Below are 15,926 nucleotides of genomic sequence, written 5' to 3'. Positions count from 1 at the left end.
ATTGGAACAGGCGCTTCTGGTTTTCGATTGTTCAGGCGTTGGAAGTGTACGAGTTCCAAGGCGTCTGGCAACCAAGGTATGGCTGTAATTGGTTAGTAAGAAGCTGAAGCAAATGTTTTCCAAATATGCACTTCAAAAAATGGCATCATAGGAGCCAACTCCTAGGGGCTGAGGTCCCTTCACTCCCCCATAAAAATATTTGAGGGGGCTAGACCCCCCAAAACTTGATGGGCATAGCCATTCAAATGGAGTGTGTGCCGTGTCATGTAATCAATTATGTGGGGCAGGCCTTACCTGTCTGTGTGGTCCCCCCCCCATATTTTATTCAAGTTAGCACCCCTTAATGGCATGCTTGACACTCTCTAAGAAATTATTATATACAACACACACAACCTTTAGAGACAATGTTCAGAATAAGATGCAAATGTGCCTACTGATTATTATGACTGGGTTGTCTTTATACATTTTAATTGTACCTGCTTTGATTGCGTTTTCTTGGAGGAGTGGTTGGTAAATATAAAACGAACAAATGGGTGGTTGATGACACTTTGAAGCATGATGACTCTATTGGACAGTGTCCTGGGAATAACGACTAACTGATGCAACATGAATGCTGTTAAGTATATACGCTAAGGAAGCCTGGTGTGAGTTTCAAAAGATGTTAGCATTTTAGTTTATGTATTGTTCCAGAATGTGGGACGTAGGTTGGCCTGGCTTAACAGAAACTGGGGTGTGTGATATGAAGTAGGTTTATCTTTCCTAGGTGTAAGCTTCATACATGATCAACAAAACACATATCAAGTGTACCAGAGAAGCTCAAGCAATGCCTTTTATTTATTTATCACAATCATTTACTTCCCATCCTTCCTTCAAGAAGCTCAAGGAAGTATACATGGGGGCTTCCCAAAGTTATCCTCACAACACAGCAAGGTAGGTTAGGCTGAGAGTCACCCAGAGGGTGAGACTTTGAACCTAGGTCCTCCTCGTCCAACACTCTTTCCAATTAACACCACAGTGGTTCTGAAGTTAGGGGATAAAGGAAAATTCACAAACCATCAAGAGCTTCTCTCCACATGATGTGGAGTGCCACTTCCCCTCTTTGTCAGCTTTCGCACAGCTCTTAGATCCGTCAGAGTTGTTTGGTTCTCCAGCTGCCCAGTTTGTGTATCCAGCAGAATTGCTGCCCATAACATAAGCGGATTTCTCATGCCTCTTCAACACATTCTGCAAAGCGTTGTTTTCAGCCTCCTTCTTTGGAGAAGGAACATGACCCCCAGCTGTGAGACAAGTGGCACTGAGCGTTTCGAAGTCCCCTTCACCAAGATTTGTGGTGTATAACCTTTCACTGCCAGTTCCAAAAGTGCGAGCTGGAAATACAGGACACAATCATTCCAATAATTTCAAATGCTCTGCTGCTACAAGTGGGTTAATATAGACCCCCAATATTCACTATGGAGCAACTTAAGTGAAAGACCCAAGGACCTTATGATCTGAGATCAGATGAGGAGGACGGCAGTGGGAGAAGCAAAGGGCAATGTGCCTTATTTAAAGAGTAGGAGGTTAAAAATTAAAACTGGCAATGTTCTGAAATGCTATGAGTCTATTTTCAGCAATTTGTAAACACTGTTTCTGGGAATCCTGTGTTACGTTGGAAACTAACAGGAACTCAGTAATGGCAGGCAAGATTGAGTGCTTGACCAATGCTTCCTCCGCAATCTGTAGCTGCAGGAGAGCTTTATGTGCCTGGGGGAGGACATTCTGTGCAGCCACAGTCTAGAAATTGTCATTGGTGGTATCCTCCATATGCTGTTTTTTAGTTATTAAATTTAGCCCATAATTCCTGACCATTGGCTACACTGGCTGGGACTGATAGACCCTAGTCTATCAACACCTGGAGGGCACTATGTTGACATTCAAACCCAATGACACTCTGAGCCATTCAAACCCAAGAGCATAACCCAGAATCTCTGGCAAGACACATACATTTCTCCAATGAAAATAGGGACATTCTAAGGAAAAGTGGAACATTCTGGGATCAAATCAGAAATGAACGGCTTCTGTAAATCTGGGACTGTCCTGGAAAATAGGGAAGTCTGGACACAATGTTTCTACAGCATAGACACTGTACCTTCGGACAATTGTTTCCTCATCAAAGTGTGAAAATCACTAGCCTAGACCAGACATTATTTTTATCAACATTTCAATACTGTGTTAACTCCCAAATCCTAAATACATTTTTTAAAAAAATCTTTAAAAGCTGGCAGCAAATATAACATACTGAGTGTAATTCTAAAGTGGACTACTTAATGGAAATCCTCATTGAAAAGAAGCTAGGATTCTGGGAATGGTTTGAGGAAAATAGCATACTTCCAGCTGCCTTACCGTTATGGACTGAATAGAAAGCATCTCTAACTGTGTTCACTTTTATTTCCAAACGTTTCACGCTTTCTTCCAAAACGTGTACTCCTGAAAGGGAAAACAATATCACTTTCACTGGGACTTAACTCTCCAAGACAAATATCCAGGAACATTTACTGTTCCTTGGGCTTGCTGTCTTTTCTTTCAAAGGATTTCTATCCATCTGAAGAAATCCCATTAGCTATTATGCATGCATTATACCTATCTCTCCGGGTTTTAAAACTCTGAATACACTTTTCATTCTTCAATTGAATCCCCTAAGTTCAACATATGTCTAAAGAATATATGGATCTGGCTTACGCAAAACCAGACAATTGCCCCATTTGGTGTATTGGCTATGTCACCCGCAGCGGCTCTGGTCTAACTCTTATGAACAGTAAGTGCTAGTAAACCTATTTCTGGATTGTCCCACTTTAGGTAAGTTACCGCACATCTGAGTGCTTCTTCAAAAAGAAACATTCCTTGCACACAGAAAGCTATAAGGCAAGGCCCAGCCTTGATTTGTTGGCTTCTATGTGCTGTGATTTATTCATTTTTTTTAATAGTAGAGCAACACCCGAGTCCCATTCTACAGTTTCTGAGATGGTACAGTCCAAAACAGGTTAACAGCTTTTGAGAACTAGATCTCAGGTAGAGGTCTTTGCCATCTCTACTGCCTAAGATCCCTTTTTGATTGGAGATGTCAAGAACCAATGTTTTTGTATCAAAAGTCTGTGTTGTACCCCTGAACTACCGGTATGTCTGATCCACATGCTTATTATACGAACGTACTTTCTTTCAAATCCTCCTCTGGGGTTGGATGTGAGCTGGTCAAAGATGTTCCCAGAAGAAGAACACTCAATGCTAGAAACAGACGCATCTTTCAGACTGTCTGAAATATATAAAAGAGAGAGAGAGAAAGAGAGACAATGAGTATGAGAGCTGGTGGCAGTGGCAGCCTACCAAGTTTCCTGTTCATTATTGTCCTGTGTTCTTGACTTTGAATTTGGTCTGCAGCTACAGCTAGAGACTATTATGCTGCTCCACAAATAGGATTTTTTGTTTTGTTTTAAAGGGTTTCTAAATGTCCATTCATTTTCCAAACCTGTCGCAAAACACTTGCTGCTTCACTATAGTGTAGACCTGAAGGAACATCTTCACCTCCATCGTCCACCCTGGACACTGAGGTCCAGCTCTGAGGCCCTTCTAGTGGTTCCCTCACTGCGAGAAGTGAGGTTACAGGGAACCAGGCAGAGGGCCTTCTTGGTAGTGGCACCTGCCCTGTGGAACACCCTTCCCATCAGATATCAAACAGATAAACAACTATTTGACTTTTAGAAGACATCTGAAGGCAGCCCTGTTCAGGGAAGTTTTTAATGGTTGATATATTATTGTGCTTTTAATATTTTGTTGGGAGCTGCCCAGAGTGGCTGGGGCAACCCAGTTATATGGGCAGCGTATAAATGAGTACAAATGCTTTTAGCCAGGCCTGGCAACCCTGTGGCTTTCCAGGTGGTGTTGGACTACAACTCTCATCATCCTGATGCTTAAGCTGTGCTGACTAGGGCTGATGATGGAGTCAACTTTAGAGTCTAACTTTTATTGTTCAGGTACTTTAAGCACAATCAATCCAAAGCTAAGTCTGGACATGTGTAGAAGCAACTTCCTGTGCCGGCGCTGCCTGATTTCCGGTGCCCAGACATGGTCAGAGCGGCACCGGAAGTCGCTTCTATGCATGTCTAGACATGCGCAGAAGGAGCCTCCCTGGCAGGTAGGAAATCGGGGGATTTACGGGATTTTTTTCTATTCGGGATAACGGAGGGAAACGGATTAAAATCTGGGGGTTTCCCTTGAAAAACGGGAGACTTGGCAGCTATGCTCACTGATCACAACAGAAGCGAGTAAAGCACAATCTTACCCCTCGCTTTGAAACAAATGGGATTAAATAGTGCTTTAATTTTGTGTGGTTGTGCTCTATGTGCTCCAAGGCCTTTTCTGCTTTTTAGTATCTCTGTATTCAAAACATTGCTGTTTTGTCATATTTTTATTTCTCTCTCTGTGTGCTCTTTTAAAAAGTATGGGAGGCTGCTGCTGCAGATGGTAACAATAAAATAATGATGGGGATTTTTTAAAACACACACACACACACACACACACGTGTATCAAATCCATCTTTACCACTTTTGCACCCAGACCTTCCATCACAATGATGTACCTGGGATTTGTTTTATGCCATTTTATCTTCACAACAATCCAGAGATGTGTAAATTGGCCTGAGAATTAGCAACTAGACTTAATATCATACATTTCATGAGTGAGTGGAGATTTGAACCCAGGTCCTTCAAGTTTGTTCACTACAGTACTACCTTGTTGCTATAGAAATATACCACTGGTGTATAGTATTTGCCAATGTTCCCTGGGTAGCAGGCACTATTTTTAAGAACATTCAACAGCATTAAACAGTATCTGATTGCATTCAATAGATCACATCCAAGGGTAATTAATATTTGACAGCTGACAGCTTGTAAGGTTAAATATTTGAAGACTGCCCAACATCAAAACAATCAAGAGATGCCAACAATACTAAAAATGCAATCCTCTGCATGCTTACTTGGAGGAAACCCCACTGAACACAATAGACTTACTTCCAGGCAGTGTACAAAAGGATGACTCTGCGAAGCATGCAGATTTCTAATTCAAAATGTACAAGCCAAAGCTGGAAAACTATTCACATTGTGATTATTTGTATTAATCTGTTCAAAATGGCAGAAACAATGACAGTGCAGACATAATACTTAACCATGGTTAGCAATAATTATGGTTTGCTGCCTTAAACTTGGTTTAACAAGATACGTGATGAAAATGGGGGTTTAACTTATCAGGCTGAGCCCCCCCCCCCAAGGTTGTATATAAGGATACATCAGAAAGACCATCTTGTCTCCATAGAAGGAGAGTTTGGAGAGGTAAGAAAAGTTACATACGGTAATCAGGGATTGTTCAGTGTATCTGTAACACTTGAACATATCATGGTTTGCAGCTTGTTCAAACCATAGTTGCACAGCCTGGTTTGAATGCATAGAACGTACACAAACCATGGTTAGCAAGGCATCTTCAACCTATTAAGTCAAACTAAAAAATAATAGGTCTTGTTTCACAGGGCACTAAATAAAACAGATACTACATAAATCATGCATTCTACCCCATTCATAAAACTGAGCAATTCCATACTGAAAGGAAATTTCAGCTAGGATGCTTATTAGAAACCTACAATTCCTGATTAAAACAGCAGAAAAAAAGAAAATACCATAAGATTACAATTCCCAACTTACTCTGAGGTATCTGATGCTCTGGCTGGAGGTTCACTGAGAATAATGTTTTCATCACACAGCGGTCATTTTATATTTAAAATAACCTGCTGATTGAGCAATGTGAGGGCTGAGCAAACCGATTGCTCAGGAGGTCCTTATGGTAAATTACAGCTGTTTGTTTAAGAACAGTTTGGTCTTTCTGAGCATTGCATTATTTAGAAATTCTGAAAATCTCCCGACAGCCACAGACCCAAAAGCATGAGGAAACAAATGTGGGGAATATGAATTTACCTGAAGATTTCTCAATGCAGTGCAATGCAGGCATGTTTTTATTGGCATGGAAGCAGAACCCATCCCAGAGACATGCAATAAATCCAGTGTTACACAATCTGGGTGGCAAACTAATGCCCTTGGGACAGGCAGACAGGAGTTGCTCTGAAAATGTGTCTAGAGCAGACTTCTCCAACCTGCGGCCTTCCAGGTATTTTGGACTATTTCTCCCACCATCCCCAACTATTGGCTATCCTAGCTGAGGCTGATGGGAGATGCCCCCCAAAACATTTGTAGGGCACCTGGTTGAGGAAGGCTAAAATAAATAAAGGAACAGAGAGATATAGCATGAAAAATGATTAGGAGAAGGGAAGCGTGCCGTAAATAGTAGGAAGAATTTTGTTCCCTATTTTTGTTTTTCTACTTGTTTTTTTTCCTTTTCGTTTTTCTCCTTCCCTTTTTCTATTTTTTTTGTATATATTTCCGGAAATTAATTTGTTATTATGTAAGTCAATTATTATGATTTTGTATTTATCAGTTATATTATGTTGGATGAGTGGATTTGATATATATATGATTTATATGATTTATTTACTGGTGATTACCTACAAGTTCTGTAAACATTTTAAAGATAAAAAAGTATATTTAAAAAAAAAATTAAAAAAGAGGAAGGCTAACCTACAGCGTCTGGTAGTCTGGTAGTTTCAGAGCAGTGCTTATTCTGAATGGTCTGGTTCAGGGGTCCTCAAACTAAGGCCTGGGTGCCGGATGCGGCCCAATCGCCTTCTCAATCCGGCCTGCGGACAGTCCAGGAATCAGCATGTTTTTACATGAGTAGAATGTGTCCTTTTATTTAAAATGCATCTCTGGGTTATTTGTGGGGCATAGGAATTCGTTCATTATTTTTCCCCCAAAATACAGTCCAGCCCCCAGCAAGGTCTGAGGGACAGTGGACCGGCCCCCTGCTGGAAAAGTTTGCTGACCCCTGGTCTGGTTCCAATATAATGCTAAATCATGGTTGAAGTTAATCACAGTTAATAAACCATAGTTAAAGCTGAGGTGCCTGACAAATGATCACTTAAAGCTTGGGTTTATCATGTCACAAAACAGTTAAAAGCACCAGTGAGAGCACCTGATTATTCAGAGTACAGTGGTACCTTGCGGATGGGATCCGTTCTGGAGCTCCGGTTGGATCCCAAGGTTTCCACAACCAGAGGGACCGCTTCTGCACATGCGTGCACGGCGGTAGATCGCTTCTGCACATGCGTGTGCGGCGAAACCCCAAAAAATAATTCCAGGTATGCTGCGTATGTATCCCGAATGATACGTAACCAGAGCTGAACGTAAGTAGGGGTACCACTGTAGTTGGAGTCCACCCCCCCATATTTTCATTTGCTAAACCGAGGTTTAGAAAACAAGTACAAACCTTGGTTAACGAGCAGCTTGAAACCACAGTTAAACTGCTGGGGTGGGTCTATGCATAATGTTAAACCATGGTTTCCTAAACTATGGCTTAGCGTTATGTGTGAAACAGGCCAGTGAGGTGTTTAACCAATCAGAGCCTTAAAGCAGACACAACACTGCAGAGATAAGAGAAATGCAAAGCTGTCCATTCAGTCCCATGTCTTGATGAGGATGTGAATTGTCCCTTCTCTATCAGAATAGATTTTCTGAGGAGTGCAGAAGGGTAACTCACTCCCCTCTTCAGTTGATCTTCGTGGATCAGCTGGTTGGGGGGGGGGTCTGTACCTGTGTGTGCTTACTGCTTACTGTATATATGTATAGGTTTGTGACCCTGAGTGAATTCAACCCTCAATACAAAAAGAGTAGTTACCCCCTCCTGCACACCTGAAAGTTCTTGTGACAAAAGCCCTGGTTTTTTTTAATCCTGAGAGAGTCTATCTACTCAGTGTGCTAGTAAACTGACCACAACCCCCACTCACAGTACTGTACATGGAAATCAAAATCAAATGTTTGGGGCCAGAATTAATCTGATTTTTAATATAGAAGTTATGAGTTAAGCAGAAGGGCTTTTTACATAAGGGACTCAGGGAACCACCAGGGGTCAGAGAAGAGCCAGGGCAGTCTCTAGCAGGTCGGCCGCCCTGGCGCTGAAGGGCAGAGATCGCTCCGGTGCCCCCGCCCTCGTAGGGCACAGCATGGTGTCCGCGCGGCGCCCTGCCTACCGGCCCAGCGCCCTGCCGCACCGCGCCACCGGGGGTCTACCTAGAGCCGGCCCTGCTTGGACGCTGCCAGAGCCCCAGCACCTAGCGCCTGGCAGCTTCCTCTGGAAGGTGGGACTGAGGCTCAGGAGGAGTTGCAAACCCTTAGGGATGTTGTAGAGATGGCTGCTCCAGAGGAAGAGTTGCAGAGGGCAGACCCAAGCACTTGAGAGGAGGAGGCTCCAAGAGCCACAGCGCCGGCCCCTCACTGACCAGCTCTAGTGGAGAGGGTGCTCAACCACCACCCTCACCCTAACAGAGGAGGGGGGCAAAAAGGAGGGAACAACGGAGGTGATTCCAGGTGCCCCAGGGGTTATGCTGACATAAATCACGAAGGGAGGCGCTTCTGGATTCTGAATCACATTAGTACAGTCATGCCTTTTGATGCTCTGTCTTGTACATATGTATATAATAAAACCCTGTAAAAACCAAGCACGGGGTTTGGAGCCGCTTACTCGTGAGGAAGCTACACACGCCATTACAATACCAGCATACATTTTTTTAAAGGAACAGAATCGTGCAGTTGGAAGGGACCACAGGGGTCATCTAGTCCAACCCCCTGCAATGTTCCATTCATTTTCCCATATTGAGAGGAAAGTTCTGAAGGCAAATTCTACCAAAATCAGCTGGACATCCTTAGGATTTCTCTTCACACATTTGTGTAGTGGGCAGAGAGTGAAAGGGGCATTGGTGTGTGCGTGTGCATGGAGATATTGTGGAGGGGACGACTGCACATGCACCCCATACAAACTTTGCACCCTCATGTGTTCTTTGGAGCACATCATAGACACAGTTAAGGCAAGGTTAACATGCTTGTTATAAATCTAATCTGATTTATTCATTACTGTGGACCACAACTCCTATTATCCCTGATCACTTGCTGGTTAGGGATGATGGGAGTTGTAGTGTAGCAACATCTGAGGACCCGAGATTGAAAAAGGCTGCTTTAGGCTTTGAACTGAGCCAAGGAAGAGACGTTACGTAACATGGCTTACTTAAACATTTGTTTTAGTTCAAAGCTAATAGGCATGAACCAGGAAACTCTTCACTACGGATTAATGATTCTTCTTTTCTGGGAACTTATCTCCTGTAACTAGGGAATTTTTTTAGACATATTTCCCCAAAGCAATGTCCACAGGATTTCGCACCTTGCTTAATACTGAACGGAGCTATTTCTGTCTCGTCCTTTGGACATAGACATTTGCAGCAGTGTCTGTGAGCATTTGGGAAAGAGGGCTGGCCGTTTGAGGCTTGGCAGGCTTCCATGTGTAGCTGCATTTTCCGAGGATTGCACATTGATTTACATCAACCACCAACAGGGCTGGCCCAAGACAAAATGCCCCCATCACCACCAGGGGACAAGGAGGAGAATAAAGGGGAATAGAGATCCTATATTGGGATCTTCTGCCCCCATGGATCTTGCCACCTGGCCCTAGCCAACAGCCACTGCAATTTGTGTGCAAAACACAAGCACATATAAATATAGCTAAGCAGATCAAATTGCAAAAGTAAATAAAAAATTATATACACTTTAAAACTCAGAAAGGAGCACTGTGGTCCTGATTTTAATAGCAGCTAATATATGTTTGTCAGTCTTGGCTATCACCAGCCTGTCTTAATCTGCAAGGAAAATAGAAAGCACTGCAAATAAGGCCAGTGGAAGTGATGATATTCCAGCTGAACTATTTAAAATTTTAAAAGATGGTGCTGTTAAGGTGCTACACTCAATATGCCAGCAAGTTTGGAAAACTCAGCAGTGGCCAGAGGATCGGAGAAGATCCATCTACATCCCAATCCCAAAGAAGGGGTGCCAAAGAATGCTCCAACTACCGCACAATTGTGCTCATTTCACACGCTAGCAAGGTTATGCTTAAAATTCTACAAGGCAGGCTTAAGCAGTATGTGGACCGAGAACTCCCAGAAGTGCAAGCTGGATTTCGAAGGGGCAGAGGAACCAGAGACCAAGTTGCAAACATGTGCTGGATTATGGAGAAGGCTAGAGAGTTCCAGAAAAACCATCTACTTCTGCATCATTGACTACGCAAAAGCGTTTGACTGTGTTGATCACAGCAAACTATGGCAAGTTCTTAAAGAAATGGGAGTGCCTGATCACCTCATCTGTCTCCTGAGAAATCTCTATGTGGGACAAGAAGCTACAGTTAGAACTGGATACGGAATAACTGATTGCTTCAAAATTGGGAAAGGAGTACGACAAGGCTGTATATTGTCTCCCTGCTTATTTAACTTATATGCAGAATTCATCATGCGAAAGGCTGGACTAGATGAATCCCAAGCCAGAATTAAGATTGCCAGAAGAAATATCAACAACCTCAGATATGCTGATGACACAACCTTGATGGCAGAAAGTAAGGAGGAATTAAAGAACCTTTTAATGAGGGTGAAAGAGGAGAGCGCAAAATATGGTCTGAAGCTCAACATCAAAAAAACCAAGATCATGGCCACTCATCCCGTCACCTCCTGGCAAATAGAAGGGGAAGAAATGGAGGCAGTGAGAGATTTTACTTTCTTGGGTTCCATGATCAATGCAGATGATGACAGCAGTCACGAAATTAAAAGACACCTGCTTCATGGGAGAAAAGCAATGACAAACCTAGACAGCATCTTAAAAAGCAGAGACATCATCTTGCCGACAAAGGTCTGTATAGTTAAAGCTATGGTTTTCCCAGTAGTGATGTATGGAAGTGAGAGCTGGACCATAAAGAAGGCTGATCGCCGAAGAATTGATGCTTTTGAATTATGGTGCTGGAGGAGACTCTTGAGAGTCCCATGGACTGCAAGAAGATCAAACCTATCCATTCTGAAGGAAATCAGCCCTGAGTGCTCACTGGAAGGACAGATCCTGAAGCTGAGGCTCCAATACTTTGGCCACCTCATGAGAAGTGAAGACTCCCTGGAAAAGACCCTGATTTTGGGAAAGATTGAGGGCATAAGGAGGACGAGATGGTTGGACAGTGTTCTCGAAGCTACCAACATGAGTTTGACCAAACTGTGGGAGGCAGTGGAAGACAGGAGTGCCTGGCGTGCTCTGGTCCATGGGGTCACAAAGAGTCGGACATGAATAAACAACTAAACAACAACAAATCAGTGGGATGCCCTGGATGAGATAATAAAAAGGGGGTGATGAGCTCTTTATGCACATTTCTGTACAAATAGCAATACCGAAACCATTGTTTCAGCATTACCATCTTCATGTGGGCACATAGAATCACAGAACTGCAGAGTTGGAAGGGGCATTGAGGGTCATCTAGTCCAACCCCCTGCAATGCAAGAATTTCAACTAGAGCATCCCTGACAGATGCTTCTGCTTAAAAACCCCTAGCAAAACCTGAACACAGTCTGGGAAAGGAAAGTACATTTTATGGGTATTCTCTTGAAATATACACTGAGAAATACTGTATCTCCCCACAAACAGGGATGCTTCCCTAGTTGGGGCCAACCCTACCGTTAGACAGAATGAGGTAGCTAACCTAGACAGCTGATTTTGGAGTGTCATATAAGGGCAGCAGCAAATTGATGGCTATTTAATTCAATGTACTTTTACTGCTAGGGAGGGGGAGAGGCACTTATAGGATTTTGGGCCCCAGTCCTTCAAGTTTTGCAGCTTGAGCAAAGAAGGCAGCTTTTGCTACTCCAGTGCAGGAACCTAAATCTCTTGAGCCAAAAGGAAGTTTCAAATTTTCTGCTCTCAGATTGCCTAATTGTTTTCTTGATGCCATTGTATTCTTGATGTGTCTTGTAAGCCGCTTCCAACCAATAGGCTAGCTGGGGTGATTTAAGACACTTGTTTGCAAGCTCCAAGTCTGCAGCAAGGTAAACCAATATATGTGAAATGAAGGATTTTGTAGTCAAATCGAACACACTGGCAGGGATTCTCTCATTGTGAATATCTGCATGGCACAGTTTACTATTCACATACTTTACCAGACATTTGAGTTGTGTTTTTGGCTAGCAACATGGATAGTGTCGTTATATAACTTAATCACTAGGTAGCACTGTACTTAGTGCTTTCTGATATCCTATTGCTGTTCTGTGTTGGAGAGAGACAAACAAGTTCTCGTCTAGACTCCTGACTGGCGCGGCCTTCTAAGTCTTCCATGAAAGTTGCTAAGAGATGGCTGGCAAAGAGAGCCAATTTGGGTATCTAGAATTTATGTCCTCCTCGATATTTATAGCGAGACCCGTCTCAACACACTATTCCTCATCCTTTCTATAGATTTAATCTTCATAAAGAGCTGTTATCCCACTGATTCTCACTATCCCATCAGGTTCCTAACATCCCCATTACATCAGTGCTCTCTTTTAGTACTAAGCACTCCATTATCACATCCCCACCCCCATTTTCCTTTTACGTGGTTTTTCCCCTTTGATTCTTTGGTTTCATTAATCATGTCTTTTTCTATGCTCTTTATAAAGTTCTACCTTGTTTCTTTTCAGATGACCTGAACTTTTGCTCTCTCTTCTTAAAAACATATTTCCCTCCCACTGTTCTCATGCTGGTAAGCAGTTCCTAGATGATGCAAGATACGGAACAAAGCAGTGACTGTGTGTCCCCATAATGTCAACACATATTGTGAAACACAGGGATTTTTGAGGTGTGTGCGCGCGTTTGCATGTGTTCTCGCTCGGACTAGTCGTGCACTTTCTGGCTCTACAAAGAATTTCAGCGAAAAAAGAAATGTCAGCAAAGCAACAAGAGACCTGCTTCTTCCACATCCAGGGCCAGTCTCTGCATGTGAATTACTGAAAGTGGAATAGATTTTCTCCCAAAGTAACCTAATGTATGGGAAGATCACACCCATGGCTGAACCTTTTCGGAATTTGCACCACAGTTATGCTCTGCGGCTGACAAACAGGGAATTAAAGCTTTTTATGTGAGAGCTATATAACATACACACCAGCACAAGACTGCAGCTTTCAAAACTTGTTGCGGACCTGAGCTTCTGGGTTTTCAACTATTATTATGCAGAGCATTCTACGTATGAATACCATGCAACATTCTGGCCACCGCAACTCAAAAAGATGTTGCAGAGCTGAAAAAGGTGCCCAAAAGGGCAGCAAAAATGATCAAATGGTCATTGCATACTCCCTAAGAGGAAATGCTAAAGCAACTGGGGATTTTAGGTTTTGATCAGCAGGGCAGGAGGGAAAGATTGCTGGAGGAATGATAAAAAGTTAATAAAATTATGCATTGGGGTAGGCAAAGAACTGTAAACCTCTCAGCCCAGGCAATCACCCTGATGCAAATAATCCCTTTCCCAGCCATCAGATCAATCATTTCATGAGCAGGGTGGAGCACAGCCCTCTCTTTAGCTAAACTGCATGGATCAGAAGAGGGAGGGCTATGTGTCTGTGGGTGTATAAGTTGGGGTGGCCACACCCACTGCTGCTATGCAGCCTCTGGAGCAGGCATCCCCAAACTGCGGCCCTCCAGATGTTTTGGCCTACAACTCCCATGATCCCTAGCTAACAGGACCAGTGGCTGAGGAAGTTGGGAATTGTAGTCCAAAACATCTGGAGGGCCGAAGTTTGGGGATGCCTGTTCCGGAGGATTGAGCAAGGGTGAAAGGTCTGCAATTCTTGAGCTAAAACAGTAGCTCAGTCGGTAGGTCATGAGACTCTCAATCTCAGGGTTGTGGGTTCAAGCCCCACATTTGGCAAAAAATTCCTGCATTGCAGGGGGTTGGATTGGATGACCCTCATGGTCCCTTCAAGCTTTACAATTCTATGATTCAGTAATGACTGAGTAACGTTGGAATGAAAATAAAATTTTAAACACAATCTCTCCTTGCAACGGTAAGCAGTAGCTTTTGCCCACTATCCTATAAATGCACTAAGATAGAGATGTTAGCAACAGACATGTTTATGTGGATGCAGTCCATTCATTTAATGCATCTGTTTGGTGATTAATCAATTACTAGGTTGCCAGACTTAATGTATAAGCACCAAAGAAGCATTTTCAAAAAGCACCCTATATTCAAAGAACACGCAATCCATGCAAACATTTAATACAATTAACTCGTTTGAATGCAGACAGCTGTTCAGTTTGCCTCAAATGCATAAAGCATTTCTCCGGTTTAATCAAATGTTGCTCGGTATTCTGGGTGGTGTTTGTGCCTATCAACTACTTACATTGCTTGTTGTCATTTGAGCGTCAAGCAATTATACTGAGACTGCCAGGAGTATTTGGTTACAGGTCTGTACCCCAAGATTGCAAAGAATGTTGAAGGTAAACCTCACCTGTGATTTTATTTTAGGAGTACATCTAAGTTTTAAGTCTATCTAAAGTATGAATGCAAAGAGCACATGCACACACATACACCCAAACCACATAGGTATGCTCATTGATAAGCCAGAATTGGCTCTGGCTTCTTTTCAAGTGAACATCTGACACTCGGCCAACCCAAGCTTGCTATTTTAGACTGCGCGAAATGGCCGTTAAAGGAGAACATCTATAGACAAGGCAATTGACAGGAGTGCTTAATGTAGTTCCACCAGGCTAACTTGGCAAGATCACAGAAATTTCTTAGGACTGTCAGTTACAGGAAGGTTTTAACTCCACAACAAAGTAAATGAACCCTCTGTGCCGAGAACAATACTGCTCCTGGGAGATCTGAAAGCTATTCAAACAGTTTAAAGTTAATGTTCTTTTTGAAATGGAAAAGCCAGTGAGAAGCCCCAGTCCACTGACAATCAAATTACTAATCTGAAGTCAGCAGAAAAATATATGACAAATAGAACTAAAGCAAAGAGATTGAAACGAAAATAATCACTCTGCAAGGAACTAGGACGGGTACATACATTTACCCTGCCAGTTATTCACTTCGTGGGTCAGAGGCATATACTGTATATCCAACTTTCTCCTGCACCAGCACAATGTTTTCATTGATATAGCTCACCTGTGTGGGGTAATTAATAAAAGAATGAGCTGGATTCCGACATCCAGAAACAAAGGGCAAGCAGAGTAAGAGAGAGAACCAGAGCAGGAGATTCTTAAAGTCACGAAAGCTGTGAAACCTTTTAAATGTCACCACCAGAGCTCCCCCATTTCTACTCCTCTTAGCACTGAGCAGACCACACAGCTTTGTAAGTTTTAAAATGCTTTACTTACAAAGTTCTCAAAGTCAGGTTCATGCATTTATTTTTATGCAGCAGCAAGTAAACACAGGCAGAAATCTTGGGATGCAAAACGAAGTGAAATAGCTATAAGCACACAGTCTGAACTTGTACGGTAGTGACCAAGGTCAGGCATGTCCTATTTTGGTGAGCTCCCATGGCAAATGAAAATGAACAAAGGAGGAAATTTGATTTCCTTCCTCCCAGGAGATGAGGCTTACACACGTAAAATCTTTTGTTTGATCATACTCATCATTTGCTTTAGCAGGGGGTTGCACTAGATGACCCTTGGGAGCCTTCCAACTCTAAGATTCTTTGATCAGGCTTACACACTCATAAAACATGCTTTTTTTAAAAAAAAAAGAGTAACAACATGTGTCATTTCTAGGTTAAAAATGAATGTGAGGCCTTAGAAAACCCTGTCCTCACAAAAACTGCACATTCGGCTTTGCAGATAAATTGAGAACCATATATACCCATGGTGCATACCAAAGAGTAAATTCAGACAAAAATGAAATGCAAAAAGTACAGCAATGCTTACAGCAAAAGATCTGTAGTGACCAATTAAGAAAGGAGCAAGATTTTTGTTTTTGTT

At 42.7% G+C, this 15,926-nt stretch overlaps 1 protein-coding gene across 7 annotated transcripts in view; it reads right to left on the bottom strand.

Annotated features, from left to right (window-relative positions):
• Positions 1-816: 816 nt before the first annotated feature.
• LOC118096596 (phospholipase A2 inhibitor alpha-like protein) overlaps positions 817-15,926 on the bottom strand; it is a 248,253-nt gene continuing 233,143 nt past the window's right edge. For 5 of the 7 annotated variants that reach the window (XM_088670140.1, XM_088670141.1, XM_060274998.2 and 2 more), the window contains 3 exons: positions 3,190-3,289; positions 2,383-2,466; positions 817-1,367 (listed from right to left, as the gene is read on the bottom strand). In XM_088670140.1, coding sequence (XP_088526266.1) covers positions 1,027-1,367; positions 2,383-2,466; positions 3,190-3,277 — 513 coding nt within the window. In that variant the 5' untranslated portion in view covers positions 3,278-3,289 and the 3' untranslated portion in view covers positions 817-1,026. Of the gene's footprint in view, positions 1,368-2,382; positions 2,467-3,189; positions 3,290-5,726; positions 5,768-5,996; positions 6,154-15,926 lie in introns of those variants that run through there. The other 2 variants (XM_088670142.1, XM_035138570.3) reach the window with 2 other exon arrangements.

Source organism: Zootoca vivipara, chromosome 5 (assembly GCF_965207765.1).
Source record: "Zootoca vivipara chromosome 5, rZooViv2.hap1.1, whole genome shotgun sequence".
Taxonomy (NCBI): Eukaryota; Metazoa; Chordata; class Lepidosauria; order Squamata; family Lacertidae; genus Zootoca; species Zootoca vivipara.
This window is presented reverse-complemented; position numbering and strand designations above follow the sequence as displayed.